Source organism: Ictalurus punctatus, chromosome 14 (genome assembly GCF_001660625.3).
Source record: "Ictalurus punctatus breed USDA103 chromosome 14, Coco_2.0, whole genome shotgun sequence".
Taxonomy (NCBI): domain Eukaryota; kingdom Metazoa; phylum Chordata; class Actinopteri; order Siluriformes; family Ictaluridae; genus Ictalurus; species Ictalurus punctatus.
The window spans coordinates 29,128,256-29,150,337 of record NC_030429.2 but is presented as its reverse complement, the minus strand read 5'-3'; the positions used below and the strand labels follow the sequence as shown (position 1 = coordinate 29,150,337).

Genomic DNA, 22,082 nt, shown 5'->3' with positions numbered 1-22,082 from the left:
ATACTACTACTACTAATAATAATTATTATTATTATACTACTACTACTACTAATAATAATAATAATAATAATAATTATTATTATAATAATACTAATACTACTACTACTACTACTAGTAGTAGTAGTAATAATAATAATAATAATAATAATAATAATAATAATAATAATAATAATAAGCCTATGTATGGGTATGTGCTTTACAATACTTACAGGCAAAACAATTTAGTGTGAAATATTAAATAAATAATTGTTATTGTATTATTAAAGCAAATATAACAGGTGTTAATTGAGAAATTAACTGCCAATTGCCAGTTAATTGCCAAATGAAAGTGATTAAATCATAAACACTGAGTGTTTTGACATTTCTGAGATGTAAACATGAGGACAAAAATGTCCATGTCCAAAAACTGGCATAAAAATATGATATACTAATTTTTTTTCCACTTTCACTGACTTTAATTTTTACCAGCATCAGTTCTGATCATAATTACCCAACATTCATTCATTTTCAGAATTTTAACCTTTTAAATGCTGGTTTCTTTACACAGTGGAAACATCTTCAAAGTTCAGGAACCTCCTTTGACTGTATACATGGGGTGGGATTTGTGATTTCCAGTACAATATCATTTCTATCTTTCAAACTGTTTACACACACACACACACACACACACACACACACACAATTATAGTTTCATCATTTAATCAGATGGTCTGCAGCGTGGATTTCCCCCATAGGTTAAACCTGAGAGAATATTACACACTTCAGAATTTTTTTTTTTTTAATCAGTGTTTTAAAACCTTGTCAACAAAATAAAAGCCTATTAACATAGAATGCATGATTTTATGCTTAAACGTAACCGGGACTAAATATTGCAGTTTGAACGGGTTTCAATGGGGACATTTCTGTCCTTAAAGTCCTGAGTGGAACTGTTTTGTGTATTTAGTTTAAAATAGATTTATCAAAGCAAATGAGGGCGAAATATTAAAATTCCAATAAAAAACACACCTTTGGCTAAATTTATGCTGTTTGCATTAACACAGACAAAATGATAAATTTTGTCTGTGTGTGTCTGTGTGTGTGTGTGTGTGTGAGAGAGAGAGAGAGAGAGAGAGAGAGAGAGAGAGAGAGATTACAGTAGGAGTTTCTTCGTCCTCATTAGCGGGAGGAAAAATGAAATTTTAATGACCGGAAGTAATGGAAGTGTGTTCCGAATGAGAGCTCCTCTTTTTTTCTGTTTTTGCGCGCGCGATGTGTGTTTGAATAGCTGCATTTATATTATTTGTATTTATATTCGTTGCCTTGTGTTAAACCTGGAGGATCATGCACGCGCCCCTGTGCGCACTTGTTTTGCTCGGTGTGCTCCGTTCTGTTTCCGGTTCTGTGTTGAACTCCTCGGTAACCGGTGAGTCCGCGCGCACCTTGCCGGTGCTGACCGTGAACTATGACCGCGTGCGTAAACCGTTCGAGGTGTGTCTATGGATCCTGCTGGCCTCCTTAATGAAGCTCGGTGAGTTTATTCATCACTCATTCATAATAATCAGACCAACACGAATATTCAAATATGCAAATATATTCATATGAATTATTACACCACTGCTGAGTTCTGGATTGTGATTGTTCAGAAGGTGTTGATTAATTTTCTATAACAGCAGCACAAACAGTGGTTATTATGTACAGGTGAACATCATTGACTGCAGTCCTACAGTGACCACCGCTGAGCAGGTAGAAGTTCAGTGGTGATGATTTATCGTGAAATAAGAATTTGGAGAATGGAAGTTGGACACAGACACAAAAAAATATGATGGAATAAAGAGTTGATTTACAGAGTTGACTTCTGACTGAATTTAGACTGAAGTTTGACCTTCACCTTTACTCTCCTACCAGAGCACTAGGATCCTGGAATCAACTTGTTCTATCTTTTATTTCTCGTGCTAAGACTTAAGGGTGATGGAGCCTTTTCTGTGGTTGCTCCCAAACTCGTGAGGTCCGCTCCAGCTTTAGCTATTTTTAAACTTCTCTTAACACTTTTTTATTATTATTATTTTCTTATGGTGTTATTTAATGTGATGTTTTTTGATGTTTGGATCAGCACTTTGGATCCTTGTTATTTCATGACAAATTAAAGAGATAATCCTGAATTTGAGAAATTTTCTTCTTAGCCTTCAGCATACATGAAGACACGTATACATGAGGCCCCAGTATCAGCATGAGTCAGATGCTGAGGTCCACCCAACAAAAACTGATAACACACACACACACACACGCACGCACACACACAGTAAACATTAATAATGTGAGAAATGTCAGAGTTGAAAATACACACTTACTACACGTGATAAATGTGTAAATAACATGTAAATAACAAATTTCACATGTGAATCATGTGACTTCTGTAAGAGTTCGGGGAACTGACTCTAATATTCTATTCTTTAAGGTATTTGTAATAACTTGTAAATGTTTTACCTTGTCTCTGACATTAGATGGCACCATCTCACACACACACACACACACACACACACACACACACACACACACACTCTCTCTCAATACCTTATGATAAACTGAACCTTCACTAATTGTCCTGTATTTTATTACTGCAGAATGATATGTTTTCAGTATGCTAGCACACTGCTGTCTGTGCTCAGTGTTCGATTTAATTACATTTTGTTTGTGTTTTTTATGATCAAGGTTTTATTGAATTTTAAAAATTTTTACATTTACATATATGGCATTTAGCAGACACCTTTATCCAGAGTGACTTACAGAAGTGCTCTGAAGTCTCCATACCTAAGGAGAAATTAACACTTTTTAGCAAAATGTCTACCAATTTTTATATGCTTATATAGATTATATATATAAATATTTAGATAGCCAGTAAGAATGCTTTTGACAAAAGAAGAAAATATTGAAATGATTCTCATGGCTGTATCAGGAAGCTGTCGCAAGATTGCGATGGACTTTAACAGGAAACACTGTGAGCACATCACACACCTAACTGTTAACAAACTTATTAACAAATAAATAAAACTGGAAGTTGCGGATCAACCAAGAAGAAGTGGACATCCACCAACATCCACTGATGAAGACACGACTGACCTGGTGCTGGAAACGAGACTTTTGGGTCATGCACTAAGAGCACTATCGGTCTAAAAACTGAATATAGTAAGAAAAGCACACATTCAACACTTGTTTTTGTTTTAAATTAAAGTGCTAATATTAGATCTATAGAACAATATTAGAAGCTACACAGGGTGAATTTTTAAACAAACTCGTTTACCTGAGCTGTGTACAATCTGTAAGGGGATAATTATTAAAGCATTTAAAATTTTTATTTCTAACTCTGGCAGGATAAATCTACAGAATTGTAGAGACCTGTCCCCCGCCTGGAGTTCTCAGAGCAGTCCAGCACAGAATAAAATAAAATAGTTTTGTCCTTTAAGATGAATGAAATAAATACAATTTATTGTAGGTGTAATATTTCTAGGCCAATAAATTCCATCTGATTCTGATAGCATTACCACAAATACTTGTTTGCAGAATGTTAAGTTCCACTTGTTAACTAAACACATTGCTCGAGTTGAGCAGGAAATAAAACCTGCCTCCCAATGGGAATCCCTCAGTAAAACCTTCTCTCAGTGATGGAGTTCCTCAAGGTGGTGGAGCACTAATTAACCACATTTTGCTGAAGTTAAGTTTTGTCAGTGCACTCAGGTCTCTCTTTCTCATTCGCTCTCTCTCTCTCTCTCTCTCTCTCTCTCTCTCTCTCGCTTTGGTTCTCAGGGTTCCACATCATCCCTGTTTTCTCCCGATTTGTCACTGAGAGCTGTGTGCTGATGATAGTTGGTCTGATGGTCGGCGTTCTAATTAAGCTCTTGGGTGAAACACTTCCTGTTTTGGACACTGAGCTCTTCTTCCTGTGTCTCCTCCCCCCCATCATCCTGGATGCTGGATATTTCCTGCCTCTGCGCCCCTTCAGTGAGAACATGGGCTCCATCTTGGCACTGGCAGTGCTGGGAACGCTCTGGAACTCCGTCTTCGTTGGGTTGGTCTTATACGGAGTGTGTAAAGTGATCGGGGTCCAGATGGGTGGAGTCAACCTGCTTTCCTGCCTACTGTTTGGTTCCATCTCCTCTGCTGTGGATCCGGTTGCAGTCCTTGCCGTCTTTGAGGAAATTCACATTAATGAGCTCCTCCACATTCTGGTGTTTGGAGAGTCACTGCTTAATGATGCTGTTACTGTGGTGAGTAGATTAAAGGTGCAGTGTACGGAGTTAAAGGTACAGTGTGTGGAGTTAAGGTGTAGCGTGTGAAGTTAAAGGTGCAGTCTTTCTCTAGGTATTGTACCATCTGTTGGAGGAGTTTGCTGGCAGAGACTCAGTGGAGTTCAGTGATGCACTACTAGGTGTGCTGAGCTTCCTGGTGGTGGCATTGGGGGGCATCATGGTGGGCATGGTTTATGGCATAATGTCCGCTGTCACCTCTCGTTTTACCTCACACTCACGTGTCATCGAGCCGCTTTTCGTCTTCCTCTACAGCTACCTGGCGTACCTGTCGGCTGAGGTGTTCCACCTCTCTGGCATCATGGCGTGAGTAATTTATTTATTTAGACTGCAGGACTGTATTTCTATCAGAATGCTGTAGTATGGTGTGTGTTTGTGTGTGTGTGTGTGTAGTCTCATTGCATGTGGCGTGGTCATGCGGCCCTACGTGGAGGCCAACATTTCCCACAAGTCTTACACAACTATAAAATACTTTCTGAAGATGTGGAGCAGTGTGAGTGAAACGCTCATCTTCATCTTCCTCGGGGTTTCCACGGTAGCAGGACCGCATCACTGGAACTTTATCTTTGTCTTCTTCACCATCATCCTCTGCCTTATCTCCCGTGTACTGGGTCAGCTCTCTGTCTGTCTGTCTGTCTGTCTGTCTGAGGGTGAAGCTTCTTTTAATCACACATTAATCACTGTGTGTGTGTAGGAGTGGTGGGACTGAGCTTCGTCATGAATAAATTCCGCATGGTAAAGTTAACAGGTAAAGACCAGTTCATCGTGGCCTACGGTGGCCTGCGGGGAGCCATCGCATTCTCACTGGCCTTCTTGCTCTCCAGTGAACACTTCCCCATGAAGAACATGTTCCTCACATCCATCATCACACTCATCTTCTTCACAGTCTTTGTTCAGGTGTGTGTATGTGTATCAAAAGTACTCACAGAATATCAAAAGTACTCACAGAAAAGCGTGAAGAACTGGGAAATGAGAGTAGGAGATATTAGGAGAACCAGGTGTGCTAGGAGAAATGGGGAAGTTGGGGATGTAGAGGAACTGAAGAACCAGGGAAACATCAAAAACAATGTAAAGTACAGGAGGTTTGTAAACTAGGGAATTAGGAAAGAACTAGAAAAACAGGAAGATCTGGCTTTACACCAGCTCCACCTCTGCAGGACACTCATGTCTCACCTTGTCATGTTAGTAATATAATAAATAATCCTCTTAATGAATTTTCATGTGTTTATTTTGTTTTGTGAAACAGGGAATGACGATCCGCCCGCTGGTGGAGCTTCTGGCAGTAAAGAAGAAAAGACACACCAAGTTTACAATAAATGAGGAAATACATACACAGGTCAGTTTCTCCTGTTAAAATTCTGGATTGTGATTGGTCAGAAGGTGTTGGTTAGTTCTCTATAACAGCAGCTGTGACAGTAGCGCAGGTTTATATTAATGCGCTCGTTCTGATACGTCATCGTTTCTATAGTAACGGCTCGTTCACAGGGACATGTACGGCATGTAATCATTGCTGGGGGCACACGGTGGCTAAGTGGTTAGCACGTTCACCTCACACCGCCAGGGTTGGGGTTTGATTCCCGCGGCTCTGTGTGTGCGAAGTTTGCATGTTCTCCCCATGCTGTGTGGGTTTTCTCCGGGTACTCTGGTGCCCCTGAAATAGAGTAAGCGGTTGAAGATGGATGGATGGTAATTGTTGATGTGGTGAAGTTATTCTTATTCATAAACATCTTCTGTAAGGAGATGTTTATGTAACGTGTATGGAAGGAGTCTCCAGTGTCAGCGCTGTGTAACAGTCAGAGGTAAAGCTGTAAATTTAAGTTTTCTGTTTGCGGTTTCTCAGTAACATGACAAGCTGGTGAACAGGAACTAACTTGTAAATGTAACTATAAATAGATTAAAAGTACCGTGTGTCATTCATAAATAAATAAAAACGGTAATAATTGGCAAATTGCTCTGAAAAGTAATAAAACACTTTACATGCTGTTAAAGGAAACTAATTGGCGTTGGGGTGGTAACTCTGCTTCAACACCACATCACTCACATGTGTTTACTGTGACAGCATAACTTGTGTGTCTGTGTGTGTGTGTGTGCAGTTTCTTGACCATGTGCTGATGGGATTCGAGTGTATCTGTGGTCATTATGGACACCTTCACTGGAAGGACAAGTCAGTAACACACTAAACACCAACAACAATGTTATAATAAGAGTTATGGTAGGGTGAGGGTGTCCCTCTATCCATCCCTCTATCTGTCTTTCTATCCATCCCTCTATCCGCACCTCTGTCCGTCCCTCTATCCGGCCCTCTACCTGTCCCTCTATCCGCACCTCTGTCCGTCCCTCTATCCGGCCCACTATCTGTCCCTCTATCTGCCCCTCTGTCCGTTCCTCTATCCACCCCTCTGTTTGTCCCTCTATCTGCCCCTATCCACCCCTCTATCTGTCCCTCTATACACCCCTCTATCCGCACCTCTGTCCGTCCCTCTATCCGTCCCACTATCTATCCCTCTATCCGCCCCTCTGTCCATTCCTCTATCTACCCCTCTGTTTGTCCCTCTATCTGCCCCATCCACCCCTCCATCTGTCCCTCTATCCACCCCTCTATCTGTCCCTCTATCCACCCCTCTGTCTGTCCCTCTATCCACCCCTCCATCTGTCCCTCTATCCACCCCTCTATCTGTCCCTCTGTCCACCCCCTGTCTGTCCCTCTATCTGTCCTTCTATCCACCCCTCTGTATGTCCCTCTATCTGTCTCTCTATCCATCCCTCTATCTGCACCCTGTGTCTCAGGCTGACCCGGTTTAATAAGCGCTACATGAGGAAGTGGTTGATCTCAGGAGACAGGTCTGAGGAACCACAGCTCATCTCCTTCTATAATAAACTGGAGAGGAAGCAGGCACTGCTAGTGGCTGAGAGTGGAACTGCAGCCAATTTAAAACCATCACTGCCCTCTACTGTATCATTACTGTGAGTAACACACATATACACACACACACACACACACACTATAAAACACAAATATTAAAATGTGTGTGTGTTTTCAGGAGTGCTCAGAGTGGAAGGAAGAACAGGATGAAGATCACAATGGAACAAGAGGCAGCAAACCAAAACATTCTCAGAGCAAACCTGCAGAAACAACAGCAGAGGGTGAGCACTCACGCATGTGCACATACACACACACACACACACACACACACACACACATGCGCACACATACACACACACACACACACATACACACACACACACATACACACATGCACACACACGCACATACACAAACGCACACACGCACACACACACACACGCACACATATGCACACACATTTCTGCTTATCTCTCACTTCTGCTGTGTGTGTGTGTGTGTGTGTGTGTGTGTGTGTAGATGCGCTCGTACAGCAGACACACACTGTTGCTGGAGGAAGAAGAGGTGGAGTGGCGTGAGGCTCAGCTCCACAGGCAGAGAGCACAGATGGAGCGGAGGGTGAGGATCAAACACAATTGTTTATATTAACCCCACTCACTAATTTATACTCCACCCACATGTTTATACTCCACCCACATGTTTAATCTCCACCCACATGTTTAAACTCCACCCACATGTTTATACTCCACCCACATGTTTAATCTCCACCCACATGTTTAAACTCCACACACATGTTTAAACTCCACCCACATTTGTACTCCACCCACGTTTAATCTCCACCCACATGTTTAATCTCCACCCACATGTTTAAACTCCACCCACATGATTATAATCCACCCACATGTTTAAACTCCAGCTACATGTTTATACCCCACCCACATGTTTAAACTCCGCCTCATTATTAATGCTAAGCTCGAATTCTCACTATGTACTGTATTAAAGAAATTTAATCATCTCATTTTAAAATTCATGTGATGTGGTACTCCACAGCTCCAGTACAACCATAGACTCTGTGTGTGTGTGTGTGTGTGTGTGTATGTGTGTGTGTGTGCACTTTCCACAGATGAGTCACTATTTGACTGTTCCGGCTAAAAGGCTCTCCCCCCCGGTCAGGAGAGCAAATGTTATCTTCAGTAAGTAAACACAAGCATCTGGCCATCTTATATTCTAACACTAGAACCAGAACAAGAACTGGAACCAGGAACCAGAACTAAAATCAGAATTAAGAAAAAAAAGAGTGAAAAGATCAGTGCTAAAATCAGAAGTAGAAACATATCTAGACATAGTACAAGAACTAGAGACTAAACTAAAATCTGATTCAAAACAAGAACCAAAACAAATATAGATTTTTTTTTAAAAAAACCTTAGAACATGAACTTAACATACTATGGGACCAGAACCTAACTAAAGTCTGAATAACAACAAAGCAGTAAAGGAACCCCCTCTGGCCTGGACACTCCCTCTTTATGTTCCTCTGAGGATGCAGCTCTTGACCTCTGCTTGATATCATGGACACAGCTGAGAGTGGAGAGGTATGCGCTATGTGGGATTAGAGGTATTATTCCTGTTATCTGCAAAAATTTTGTTATTTTGGCTCCAACTGAACTTGACCTCTGACCTAAACTTGAATGTTTTACTGCTGAATGTGAAGTCCAAGGCCATGGTTTTCTCCCAGAAAAGAGTGGAATGCTCCCTTCAGGTGAAGGGGGAGACTTTACCCCTGGTGGAAGAGTTTAAACATCTTGGGATTTTATTCAAGAGTGATGCAATGAAGAGAGCATGAGATAGACAAATAGATCAGGTCAGCATCATCACTGTAATTAGTGACTGAAAGAAAAAGCTCATAAGTTCAGGCAGTACAGGGCAGACCCAGGAAAAACTGTCTGCTTGGCAATGTCTGGAGATCCCCCTGGAGGAGATGGAATTTGTGCCTTGGAATCAAGAAGTCTGGACTGACCTTCTCTGTGACCCACACCAGGCAAATGAATGAATCAATCAATCAACCAATCAAAACCAGATGAAGAGCCAGAACACAAAACTAGAGCCAAAGTAAAAACTAGAAAACAGGTCAAGAGTCAGGAACAAAACCAAAAGTAGAACAAAATTAAAAACAACAACTTGCAGAATAACAATCATGACCAGGATATGAACTAGAATAAACACTAGAACAAGAACCTAATCCAACATAAAAAGGCAAAAAAAAAAAAAAATGATATCATGGACCAGAACCAGATTCAGAACCAGGTTTGTGTCAGTGGAAAGTTTATCACACTAATGACGTCAAACGTCAGTCCCTGCAGGATTTAGCAATTTTGAGCTCACAGAAATGAACGCAAAATCAAGGAAACGTGCAACATTGGGAGGAGCTTGCAATTTTTCTAATTTTCCACAGATTTGGGCTTGTCATGTGACGTCATCACAATGCACAAAGCCTCTTTAATTCATGTGCATTGAACACGAGTACAGCTAAAAGCTCTCATTTACCAACAAACATCCCTGAGAAAGATCGGGCACTACTATTTAGTGCAACTGTGATTTCACCAATTCAATTAGTTTTCCACAAAAAAGAAAAAAGAACTCCACAAATTGTATCAAACATTCTGAAAAAAGACGCAACAAAACTCCACAAACTCCTGTACGAACTGATACACTGTAAATGTTTAAAAAAAACTGTGTTGAAATTATTTTTCTCTCCAGATAACCCGAGCAGTCCCGCAGTTAGTGAGATCATCATCAGTACAGAGCCATGTTCTCCTCCTACAGACACGGTGAAGCTACTGAATGAAACACAACTGAGACAAGACAGAGTCAAGAAAATCCCTGACAACAAAATCCAGAAGAAACTAGACGACTTCCAGGCGGACCGAGATGGATCCAACATGGCACCTGTGGAGGAAAAGGTCAGAAGCTGGGTGTAAATTTTGGTGTGGATGTGGAGGAGCAGAAACCTCCTCCTCACAATCGAACCAACCTGGAAGTGAGCAAAATTAAGGAGGAAGATGAAGATGCTTCTTGTCATGAGCACATTGTTACAGGAGTTACACAGCACCAAGTCAACACAAACTGAGAGAAATTTATATTCATTCAGAGCTGGTTTTGATAATAATGAGGAAATGATGCATTACTGCACTGTAACAGCATCAGTTAAGACTCTGTGTGTGTGTGTGTGTGTGTGTGTGTGTGTGTGTGTGTGTGTGTGTGTGTGTAAATAAAGTATGTAACAGTAATGTAATATTTATGTTGTGGGTAAAATAAAAGATTGTGTATGGAAATGGGAATTCTGTGATTCTGAGTGCACATTTTTCTCATTTGTAAATTTTAATACTAATAATAATAGTAAATTTTATAATATAGTCAATTCAATTCAATTCAATTCAGTTTTATTTGTATAGCGCTTTTTACAATAGACATTGTCTCAAAGCAGCTTTACAGAAATATCAACATGGTATACAGATATTAAAGGTGTGAATTTATCCCAACTGAGAAAGCCACTGAGTGGCGACGGTGGCGAGGAAAAACTCCCTAAGATGTTTTAAGAGGAAGAAACCTTGAGAGGAACCCGACTCAGAAGGGAACCCATCCTCATCTGGGTAACAACAGATAGTGTGAAAAAGTTCATTATGGATTTATATGAAGTCTGTATGGCGTTAGGAGCAGCCGTAGTCCCAGCAGTCTGGAATTAAAGAAGATTTGAGCTCCATCCAGAGGCAGAAAGGATCTGGATCTCTAGTATCTCCATAAATTCGTGTGGGGCTCAGCGAAAGGAGAGAGGGAGAAAAAAGATAATTATGACTGCGAAGTAGTAGAACAGAATCTAGTCAGGGTAGGCTTGAGTAAAAAAATACGTTTTAAGCCTAGACTTAAACACTGAGACTGTGTCTGAGTCCCGAACACTAATAGGAAGACTGTTCCATAACTGTGGGGCTCTATAAGAGAAAGCTCTTCCCCCTGCTGTAGCCTTCACTATTCGAGGTACCGTCAAATAGCCTGCATATTTTGATCTAAGTAGGCGTGGCGGATCATATAAAACCAAAAGGTCGCTTAGATACTGTGTCACGAGACCGTTTAGTGGGTTTATAGGTTAATAAAAGTATTTTATAATCAGTGTGAGATTTCACTGGGAGCCAATGCAGTGTGGATAAGATCGGTGTGATGTGGTCGTATCTTCTAGTTCTAGTTAGGACTCTAGCAGCTGCATTCTGGACTAACTGGAGTTTGTTTATGCTCCTACTGGAACATCCAGACAGTATGGCATTACAGTAATCTAATCTAGAGGTGACGAATGCATGAACTAATATTTCCGCATCATGTAGTGACATGTTTCTTATTTTAGAAATATTTCTGAGATGAAAGAAGACTATCCTAATAATATTATCTACATGAGCGTCAAATGATAGGCTGGAGTCAATAATCACTCCAAGGTCTTTAACTGCTGCACATGATGAAACAGAAAGACCATCCAGAGTTACTGTGAGATCAGAAAGATTACTTCTAGCTACACGTGGTCCTAGTACAAGTTCTTCTGTTTTATCAGAATTAAGTAGAAGGAAGTTAATTAACATCCAATGTCTAATGTCCTTTACACATTCCTCAACTTTACTAAGCTGCTGTCTGTCCTCTGGCTTCGCTGAAACATACAGCTGTGTATCATCAGCATAACAGTGTAAGATCATTCCATGTTTACGAATAATTTGACCTAGGGGTAGCGTATATAAAGTAAAGAGCAGGGGGCCTAAAACAGAACCCTGTGGAACTCCAAAAGTAACCTCAGTACGCATGGAGAAATCACCATTTACATCTACGAACTGATAACGATCGGTCAGATAAGACCTGAGCCAGGAGAGGACTGTTCCCTTAATGCCAACAACATTTTCTAATCTATCAAGGAGAATAGTGTGATCTATAGTATCAAAAACTGCACTAAGGTCGAGAAGACAATCTTATGATTCTGTAATCCAGACCAGAGTTCAGTAAAGCACTTAGTAATAAACTAAATGTAAACATTCATTTCACTAATTGGCCTTTAATGACGTGTGTTCTTCTCCCAGGAGTGGTCATGGACTCAATACTCACCTTGGAGTCAAAATGATGCAAACAAAACTCTGTGTGTGTTTGTGTGTGTGTGTGTTTGTGTGTGTGTGTGTGTGTTTGTGTGTGTGTGTGTCCTGATGATGAAAACCATCACCATCCCCAAAGGAAGTGATTAAGACTGCTGTGAACAAACATGTTAAAATGACAGACACACCTGCATATCAAACAGAGTGTGTGTAGAGAAGGTCGACTGTGTGTCAAGGAGGACGTGTGTGTGTTGAGAAGGTCGAGTGTGTGTTGAGGAGGACGTGTGTGTGTGTTGAGAAGGTCGAATGTGTGTTGAGGAGGACGTGTGTGTTTGTTGAGAAGGTCGAGTGTGTGTTGAGGAGAACGTGTGTTTGTTGAGAAGGTCGAGTGTGTGTTGAGGAGAACGTGTGTGTTTGTTGAGAAGGTCGAGTGTGTGTTGAGGAGAACGTGTGTGTTTGTTGAGAAGGTCGAGTGTGTGTTGAGGAGAACGTGTGTGTTTGTTGAGAAGGTCGAGTGTGTGTTGAGGAGAACGTGTGTGTTTGTTGAGAAGGTCGAGTGTGTGTTGAGGTTCTCTCTTGTCATGGCTGTGGATTTTAGCGGATCGTGGCAGATGTACGAGCAGGGAGACCCCGAGGAGTTCCTCAAAGCTGTGTGTGAGTTTCTCCATCATTCTTCACTAACAAAAAAATATTCATTATGACATCTATTATGATATTTATGATATTTATTATGACATTTATTAAAAATATTTATTATATTTATTATGATGTGTTGATATTTATTGATATTTATAATGATATTTATTATGATATTTATTGTAATATTTATTATGATATTTATGATATCGATTGTAATATTTATTATGATATTTATTGATATTATTATGATACTTATTGATAATTTAATTTGAATAATTCTAATGATTATCTGTGTAGGTCTTCACTGGATATACAGTATGTAGTCTGGGATTCCTCTCTCTCTCTCTCTCTCTCTCTCTCTCTCTCTCTCTCTCTCTCTCTCTCTCTCTCTCTCTCTCTCTGTCTGTCTCTCCTCACTCTCTCTCTCTCTCCCTCTCTCTGTCTCTCTCTCCCTCTCTCTCTGTCTCTCTCTCATCTCTCTGTCTGTCTCTCCTCACTCTCTCTCTCTCAGGGCACTCACATTCACTCTTGCAGTTTATTTTTTTCCTTCCCGCACTTTCCCTTTATAATTTTACCCTAGACAATTAAAATCACGGTTTATTTAACTGACACTCAGACACAGACTGTTATAACACTAAAGCTGTTCAGTAACAAGTCAAATTCGTGGCTTTAATTTGTTTTTCTCTGTCACTGACTTCAACATAACAGAATAAAAAATGAAGTTAAAATGTCTCTGAGGCTCTCTAGTGGTTGGCTGCAGTAAAGCGTTTACATTTTCAGCTCACCCTGATCCTCCTCAATATTTTCCTTATAATAAGTGTGTTTTATAAAAGTTATCTGGTGATAAATAAAAGGCTGTGGTTGGTGAGATGATTGGCAGCTGAGTCTCTCAACAGTTCTGTAGTAAAGCCATGTTCTGTCCTTCTGTAAACTGTTCTAAATATGGACATAGCAGTTATTGCAGAAACAGTCAGGTAAAGTGTTTAATAGTGACAATAAATGAAATATGATATTTTTATAATACAGTATCAGCAAAAAAATGCAACAGAGTCAATGCAGGAATGTGCAAATATTACAATGGGAGTGGAATGGTGTTCAGTTCAGAGTGTTCATCGGGAGTCTGATGGCTTTGGGGAAGAAGCTGTTACACAGTCTGGTTGTGAGAGCCTGAATGCTTCAGTACCTTTTTCCAGACGGCAGGAGGCTGAAGAGTGTGTGTGAGGGGTGTGTGAGTTTATCCACTGATTATCTACTGTTTATCCACTGATTGTCTACTGTTTATCTACTGATTATCTACTGCGCAATGGTCTCAACTACTCCAGCTGTGTTAAGAAAAGTGTAAGAAGTTTATTAAGAGCAACCTAAGTGGATTTAAGTAAAGCAGAATGTGCTGATTTAGTTTTGAATTATAAACTTGACTGATGAAGGAGGACACTATAATTAAATGATTTTGTCTCACTGTACCACTGAACCTACAGTGAATATAAAAAGTCAAGGTGTTTTTTTTAACCAAGATAATTTCAGATCTTTTTTCACTTTGGATATAAGCGCTATATAAGTGCACCATTTACCACTTTTAATGTGAAATAGAAATCCGCAACATTCAAGTGGAAAACAAATAGAATTGTTTTATTTAAAAAAAAGTACAATAACCTGGTTGTATAAGTATGTACACCCTGTTATAATGTGGCCTGTGCCTGTACTCAGAATGAACCAATCACATTCAATCTCATGCTCAAAAGTAATTATCATACACCTGTCATCAATGAAGTGATTCTGATTAACCCCAAATAAAGATCAGCTGTTTCTGCATGAGTTTTTCATATCTTCCTGAAATTTATGGAGCTTGAAGAATATCCACTTCCTGCATGTGAAAACAATCTCTCAAATTCTTCACATGTCTGGGATATGGGGTGTCTAGATTGAAGCCCTCTCATGAAAAACAAAACAAATATAACAGTAACAACAACAAGAAAAACATCCAAATCCTTGGCACAAAAACAAGAGCATGTCACCCAAGGAACACCACATCAACAGTGAAGTACGGTGGTGACATCATCGTGTTATGGTTCTGCTTCTCTTCAGCTGGGACTGGGGTTCTAGTTAAGATAGACATGGAGAGCTCCAAATTCCAATCTATTTTGGAACAAACCCTGCAGACCTCTGTTAGACAGCTGAAGATCAATAACATGTTCACCTTCCTTCAGGATAACGACCCAAAGCACAAATTCAAGTCAATAAACAGCTTCAGAAGAAGAAGATCAGTGCTGTGGAATGGCCTAGTCAGAGTCCAGATCTAAATCCTACCCAGAAACCTGTGGTTGACTTGAAGAGGGCTGTGTACAGGAGAACTGCTCACTATCTGATAGATCTGGAGCATTTTTTCAAGGAAGAGTGGAATAAAATCGACAGATGAAGACGTGCAAGCTCGGTAGACTTTTACCCAAGAACACTGAGTGCTGAATTACAAGCAAAGGTGCTTTAATAAAGTATTAGTTAAGGGGTGTGAACACTTATGCAACCAGATTATTGTAAGATATTTTCATTTTATTTTTTTCTGCTTGAAAATTGTTGGTTGATATTTCACATATATATTCACTGTAACTGTCACCATAGCAACATTTGTGTATAGTGTAGAACTATTTATCACCTCATACCATATAAAATGCTTCATTTGTTGGTTATTTATGTAAATGATCAAATAAATGCAGTTCTTATGTTTGATGTGTGTGTGTGTGTGTGTGTGTGTGTGTGTGTGTGTGTGTGTGTGTGTGTGTGTGTGTAGCCATACCACACCTAATGGCAAAGATGATGAGGGAAATTAAGCCCTTAATTATTATAAAACAAACTGGTGAGGACTTTGTGGTCTCGGTTAAAACTCCATTGCGCACAAACACCAACTCGTTCACCATCGGCAAGGAGAGCGAATTCACCACCATGGACGGAGTGAAGACCCGGGCAAGTGCACTTCACTGCTCACACTATATCTAGGGCCCTACATAAAGCCATTTCACACTCAACCTAATGTGCAAACACACTTTTACATAATTTACCATAGAAGAGGAGTGAAACACAATAAATATGAGATTCAATCTGTTTTAGTGAATTGTAATCATTACAATATTAAATCTGTGTGTGTGTGTGTGTGTATTTCTCTACAGGCTACAGCACAAATGGTTGAAGGGAAAATTATCATAGATACAGAGAAAGTCACACACATGCGTGAGCTCCAGGGAGAGGAAATGGTTGAGGTTTGTTCTCCTTCATCATTCATTAGTATTATTCTTAATAATTCCAGTGCAGAAGAATAAAACCTTTATGCAGAGTCGAGTTTTTACCCAATAAACCTGCCAGATGAGGCAGATGTGGTAAATGATTGACAGCTGTGAAGGTGTTTTGAACTCTCTGATTTTAGATGAGCTCCCCCGCCTCACCCTTCCCTATGTGTCTGTATTATACTGTAAAACCAAGTGGATAGACAGTTTCTACCTTCTTCAGATCATTCCTGAAAGGAGTCTACTGAAAATGTACTGCATTCTAATGTTTATTATAGCACAGAGCAGCTGAGTCCATATTGAGGTGGTAACAAGGTGACAATGAGGTTAGGGTGAGAATTATTATAGAATTAATATAGAATTAACAAGGTTAGGGTTAATTATCGCTAAACTAAGGCGAGTTGTGTGCAGAGCTGAACAAGATGGAGATGATTATACGTGCATTTATCTCCTCCTGTCTTGACTATTGTAATTCTCTTTTCAGTTGTCTTAACAATACATCACTGAACAACTTTCATGTGGTCCAAAATGCTGCTGCTAAGCTTCTGACCAAGTCTTCTAAAAAGGTCTCGTGTAACACCAGTTCTGATTTATTTGCATGGGTTTCCGATTAAATTTAGAATCCAGTTTAAGATTCTTGTGACTAGGTTTAGAGCCCTGCACAGTCAGGCACCTGCCTATATTACAGAGCTATTGAGGCCATACAATAACATTTGGAATCTCAGGTCCTCTGATCAGGGATTGCTGGTTGTTCCTCGCACTAATGTGAGTAATGGGGTGGTACAGAGGTGGTAATGGGGTGGTAATGGGCTGGTAAAGAGGTGGTTATGAGGTGGTAATGGGATGGTAAAAAGGTGGTAATGAGATGGTAATGGGATGGTAATCTATCACACCACCCTGGCATAGAATATTTTTGTAGAACAGCATGGCTCATTGTGTGTTACTCCTTACTTAACAACACTGTAACAGACACGACAAGCTAGCTAATGAACCTTTTACTTTACAACCTGTATTACATACACCATCTCCGTCTGCCTCTCTCTCTCTCCCTCTTTCTGTCTCTTTCTCTCTCTCTCTCTCTCTCTCTCTCTCTCTCTCTCTCTCTCTCTCCCTCTCTCTCTCCCTCTTTCTCCCTCTTTCTCCCTCTTTCTGTCTCTTTCTGTCTCTCTCCCTCTCTCTCTCCCTCTTTCTCCCTCTTTCTGTCTCTCTCTCTCTCTCTCTCTCTCTCTCTCTCTCTCTCTCTCTCTCTCTGTCTCCTGACCTTTGACCCTGCAGACTTTCAGAGCTGGCTCTGCAACCCTGGTCAGAAGATACAGGAAGACTTGAAACGCACACAGGCTGAAATAATAAAAAATATATTATTATATTAAAAAAGACGCAGTTTTGTGTAAGAATAAAATTTAAAGTAGCTGTATGTACTTTAATAAATGTTTAACGTTTAATGTTTATTAATGTTTAACTCCCTGGGCATAAATGAATAAATAATAATAATAAAGTATAAATTATGTAAAATGATTACTAATGAGTTATTCAGATGTGATGTAACAGTGAAGCTGAGCACTGATTGATCATGTGTGTGTGTGTGTGGGGGGGGGGGGGGGGGGGGTTAAAGCCCAGAGCAGAGGATTTAATTAGCTTTAGAGTGAAGTGCGACATATTGATTTCATTTATCAATAAGTGAGCATGAAGTGGGAGAGAGAGAGAGAGAGAGAGAGACAGATAGAGACACAGACAGAGACAGATAGAGAGAGACAGAGAGAGAGAGACAGAGAGAGAGAGAGAGAGAGAGAGAGACAGAGACAGATAGAGAGAGACAGAGAGAGATACCAAAATCCCACACAGGTCACTTTTACTGTTAGACTCATGAACAGTTCTACACAGTCCTGCTGTACGACTGAGGGAACAGGTATGTGGCCTTTTCACTGCTTTCTTTCCTCAGCAACTCTGTGTATAATTTATGTCTGTGGGAGTCAGCAGTCACTTTCAGGGTAAAAATCCTGTAAAATTAAAAACAAACTTTAATGCACAAGAAATGGATCAGAGATGGACTTAATTTGTTTCATGTATTTTTATTTGTCATTTATAAGTAAATAAATAACGATAAAATAAAGATAAAAATCAGGAGTATGTTAGGGGCTAACTAATATAAATCAACTGTAAAACTGATCAAATGTAATTAGCATGTTAGGGTTAAGGATTAGCTAGCTAATAATATAATTTTTATTTAGTGACTGTTAGCGTGTCATTGTGACATCGTGTTGTGTGTGTGTTGTGTGTGTGTAATATTGATCTGTTACTGTCAATGCTAATCTAATGAAAGCAGACACAATATGGGGTGCTGATAAAACATTAAAGTCTCTACAGTAAGATGTATTTAATCACTGTGTGGTGTATTGCAGATCTGCACTCAGCCCTTCCTTCCTGCACTCATAATTAATAAGGAAATTTTGTTTTGTCACACTCAGTTCGACATGCAGTCATGTTGACTGTCTGTGACATAAAAATAGAATTTACATAGAATTACATAGAATTTACACAGAATTTACTTCTATACAGGTAGAAGAGGATATATATATATATATATATATATATATATATATATATATATATATATATATATATATATATATACATACAGTATCTCACAAAAGTGAGTACACCCCTCACATGTTTGTAAATATCTGATTATATCTTTTCATGTGACGACACTGAAGAAATGACACTGTGCTACAATGTAAAGTAGTGAGTGTACAGCTTGTGTAACAGTGTAAATTTGCCGTCCCCTCAAAATAACTCAACACACAGCCATTAATGTCTAAACTGCTGGCAACAAAAGTGAGTACACCCCTAAGTGAAAATGTCCACATTGGGCCCAAAGTGTCAATATTTTGTATGAATTTTTATATTATATTTAAAAATATTTATTTTGTATGGGCACCATTATTTTCCAGCACTGTCTTAACCCTCTTGGGAATGGAGTTCACCAGAGCTATTTAATCACCAGTTAGCCATTTTCCCTCAATGGTGTCATGTGACCTGTTAGTGTTACAAGGTCTCAGGTGTGAATGGGGAGCAGGTGTGTTAAATTTGGTGTCATCGCGCTCACACTCCCTCATACTGGTCAGCCTTACGGACTACAACAAGATCACATGACCATGTCACATGCTATTGCCCTCCTGATTACCAATCACCTGTTTGTGGTTCCCCGTGATTAGTGCCCTTAAGTTCTGAAAGTCCATTATTTCATTAATAAAGTTCTGTTCATTACGTCATGCTGTGTTCTCCAAGTTCTTGTTTTGACTTTGTTAGTTGTGTTTGCCTGAAATAAAATAAAAACCCTGCAGTTTTTATCCATCTCCATATCTCTAACACACTAATGCATTATTAGCCTGTGAAGGAGAAGCAACGTTTAAAACAGGCCGTCTCAGAAGGAGTACAAACCTCATGGCCTCCAAAAAAAAAAAAACTATCCCATAATCAATCCTTGTGACTTGAGTTATCAGGCCAAGTTTGAAAACAGCCTGATGTTGGTATCTGCCTAGCTTTAAGATTCAGAATCATGGTCTGGGCCTTGGGTTTCTGACATTCAGAATATAACTGAAGTCTGTATTCAGCTCACATTACATTTATGAAGGGAATTCATTCATATTCATATTAATTCATTCATTCTCATTCATTCTCGCTCTCTCTCTCTCTCTCGCGCTCTCTCTCTCTCTCTCTCTCTGCAGTAGAGGATGGGGGACTGGAACTTTCTGGGAGGAATCCTCGAGGAGGTTCATATCCACTCCTCTATGGTGGGAAAGATCTGGCTCACTGTTCTCTTCATCTTCCGCATGCTAGTGCTTGGAGTGGCAGCTGAGGACGTGTGGAACGATGAACAGGTCCACTTAAAATTCTCATCAAAAATTTAACACAGTGACAACAACAAAAAAGATTAAGAAATATAAAACACAATGTATAATTGTGTTTATTTTATAAGTGCAGGACGACTTCATCTGCAACACGCAGCAGCCTGGCTGCAGAAATGTCTGCTACGACTGCGCCTTCCCGATCTCCCTCATCCGCTACTGGGTGCTGCAGGTCAGTCTGTCAGATCAGAGTGCATGTATCTGTCTAATAGACTGCTTCATCTTTAGTTTACATCTATGACTATTTCTGAGATTTTATTTGGAGATGTAACCAATTACAAATCGCTACATATTGTCAGTTGTAATGCTGTTGGAGATCTTTAGCCATTTTTTAAATGAAACAAGGGCTCAAAACAATGATTGATTTATAAATACGTCTCTTCTTTAGGTGATCTTCGTCTCCTCACCGTCATTAGTGTACATGGGACATGCAATCTACCGACTCCGTGCACTGGAGAAGCAGCGGCATTGCAGGAAAGCGGCGCTGCGACGCGAGCTTGAAGCGTTGGAATCAGACCTAATGGAGGCCCGCCGACATTTGGAGAGGGAACTGAAGCGGCTTGAGCAAGGAAAATTAAACAAAGCACCACTGAGAGGCTCATTATTGCGCACTTACGTTGCTCACATCGTGACCCGATCGTCAGTGGAGGTGGGCTTCATGCTGGGTCAACACCTGCTCTATGGAAACCATCTTGAACCGCTGTACAGGTGTGATCAGGAGCCATGCCCAAACTCAGTGGACTGTTTCGTGTCACGGCCAACAGAAAAAAGCATGTTCATGGTGTTTATGCAGATCATCGCAGCTGTTTCGCTGTTTCTCAGCCTACTGGAAATCGTGCATTTGGGATACAAGAAGGTGAAAAGAGGAATTCTAGATTATTACACTCACGTTAAGGACGATTTGGATGATTATTGTGGAAGCAAATCGAAAAAGAACTCTGTGATGCAACCGGTTTGTGTGAGCCAGGGACGCAAAGTCACCATTCCCACAGCTCCGACCGGAGGATACATGCTCCTGATGGAAAAAAAACAAGCTAATGGCCCTTCTTTCCCACCTCTCATTGGTTCTCCATCCACATTCCTTCAATGTGGGGCCAAAAGAGGTTTGGAGGGGCAAAACGAGGGCAAAGACAGTGTTCCAAGTCCAACTGAGCACACAAGCAGCTGCACCCTCTCTCCTCACAAACTTAAACAACTAGGGACTGAGAACGCCACATACCCAACACTTCCTACCACCGACTCAACGTCCTGTCCCACTTCCTGTCCCAATGGCGCAGCATGGAAACTGCAGCGCATCAGCAGCACGGTGATGGAAGGAAACGGGGAAAACGGGGAGTTCTGTAACTGTTCTACGGGAACTCAGCAGTATGATTTTACAGCAAAATACAACAAATGCACATCCAAATCAGAGTCAGTGTGTGACGTAAGCTCTGAGTCACGCCGAAGCCCCGCCCTCTCGCCAAACCGTCGTACCTCATTGGTCAGCACTGTGAGCAGCAGGAGAGCCACAGACCTACAGATCTGAAACAACTTTAAGCAATGATGTTTCCATGTTTAAATATAAAAACTGTGATGAATAAAGGGTTACACGTGCTGAAGTCTCTACAGATGATCTAGTGTTCTTCTCATTTCCTGTTTCTCTTATTTCCACACGTGTGTCAGCAGCATAGGACATGACTTCAGTATTTATACTGACAGACGCAGAAAAGTTACACGTGAATTTATAATAGATGTACTGCTATAAAATCAAACAAACCAGCACTTAACCCTGCTCAATACTGACCACTACAGGAGGAGTAATATTATTAAACTCATACTCTGCATGTTTAGATTCAGCTGCTGCATTTTCATTATAAACCAATGATCAGTGTGTGCTTTCATTCTCCTGCTCATGCTGATAAACTGCTCAGATACAAGAAAAAAGTCTGAAGTGGGTCAAAAATGTGCTGCAAATGGATTCAGAACAATGACTCATTTCATTTAACACACACACACACAGA

At 40.3% G+C, this 22,082-nt stretch overlaps 3 protein-coding genes across 5 annotated transcripts; all 3 read left to right on the top strand.

The window, feature by feature from the left end:
• Nucleotides 1–1,112: 1,112 nt before the first annotated feature.
• slc9a1b (solute carrier family 9 member A1b) lies at nucleotides 1,113–10,954 on the top strand. Its single transcript, XM_017485164.3, has 12 exons — nucleotides 1,113–1,507; nucleotides 3,781–4,241; nucleotides 4,336–4,586; nucleotides 4,674–4,891; nucleotides 4,975–5,177; nucleotides 5,527–5,616; nucleotides 6,374–6,444; nucleotides 7,068–7,244; nucleotides 7,322–7,424; nucleotides 7,663–7,761; nucleotides 8,267–8,336; nucleotides 9,901–10,954. The coding sequence occupies exons 1-12, from the start codon at nucleotides 1,321–1,323 to the stop codon at nucleotides 10,119–10,121; spliced, it is 2,151 nt and encodes a 716-aa protein (XP_017340653.1). The 5' UTR covers nucleotides 1,113–1,320; the 3' UTR covers nucleotides 10,122–10,954.
• A 1,392-nt stretch (nucleotides 10,955–12,346) lies between these two features.
• fabp10b (fatty acid binding protein 10b, liver basic) lies at nucleotides 12,347–20,040 on the top strand. Of its 3 annotated transcripts, XM_053686020.1 has the most exons (5): nucleotides 12,347–12,914; nucleotides 15,685–15,857; nucleotides 16,061–16,150; nucleotides 16,659–16,740; nucleotides 17,450–17,652. In XM_053686020.1, exons 1-4 carry the CDS (start codon nucleotides 12,842–12,844, stop codon nucleotides 16,665–16,667), a joined length of 345 nt encoding a protein of 114 aa, XP_053541995.1. In that variant the 5' UTR covers nucleotides 12,347–12,841; the 3' UTR covers nucleotides 16,668–16,740; nucleotides 17,450–17,652. The 3 variants fall into 3 exon arrangements, with proteins under 3 accessions (XP_053541995.1, XP_017340248.2, XP_053541996.1); XM_017484759.3 differs by lacking the exon at nucleotides 16,659–16,740 and having other exon boundaries at nucleotides 17,450–17,659; XM_053686021.1 differs by lacking the exons at nucleotides 16,659–16,740; nucleotides 17,450–17,652 and adding an exon at nucleotides 19,903–20,040 and having other exon boundaries at nucleotides 12,350–12,914.
• On the top strand, nucleotides 19,909–22,074 carry LOC108274814 (gap junction alpha-9 protein). The gene is made up of 3 exons (XM_017485208.3): nucleotides 19,909–20,055; nucleotides 20,159–20,254; nucleotides 20,471–22,074. The coding sequence occupies exons 1-3, from the start codon at nucleotides 19,909–19,911 to the stop codon at nucleotides 21,605–21,607; spliced, it is 1,380 nt and encodes a 459-aa protein (XP_017340697.1). The 3' UTR covers nucleotides 21,608–22,074.
• The last annotated feature ends 8 nt before the right edge of the window (nucleotides 22,075–22,082 follow it).

Bases quoted from the DNA above. Each gene is read 5' to 3' on its own strand.
- slc9a1b (XM_017485164.3), top strand. From the start codon at position 1,321: ATGCACGCGCCCCTGTGCGCACTTGTTTTGCTCGGTGTGCTCCGTTCT. The intron at 6,445-7,067 runs GTCAGTAACACA...CCTGTGTCTCAG, and splicing joins CACCTTCACTGGAAGGACAA to GCTGACCCGGTTTAATAAGC. The intron at 7,762-8,266 runs GTGAGGATCAAA...CACTTTCCACAG, and splicing joins GAGCACAGATGGAGCGGAGG to ATGAGTCACTATTTGACTGT.
- LOC108274814 (XM_017485208.3), top strand. From the start codon at position 19,909: ATGGGGGACTGGAACTTTCTGGGAGGAATCCTCGAGGAGGTTCATATC. The intron at 20,056-20,158 runs GTCCACTTAAAA...TTATAAGTGCAG, and splicing joins ACGTGTGGAACGATGAACAG to GACGACTTCATCTGCAACAC. The intron at 20,255-20,470 runs GTCAGTCTGTCA...TCTCTTCTTTAG, and splicing joins TCCGCTACTGGGTGCTGCAG to GTGATCTTCGTCTCCTCACC.
- fabp10b (XM_017484759.3), top strand. From the start codon at position 12,842: ATGGCTGTGGATTTTAGCGGATCGTGGCAGATGTACGAGCAGGGAGAC. The intron at 15,858-16,060 runs GCAAGTGCACTT...ATTTCTCTACAG, and splicing joins TGGACGGAGTGAAGACCCGG to GCTACAGCACAAATGGTTGA. The intron at 16,151-17,449 runs GTTTGTTCTCCT...TTGACCCTGCAG, and splicing joins AGGGAGAGGAAATGGTTGAG to ACTTTCAGAGCTGGCTCTGC.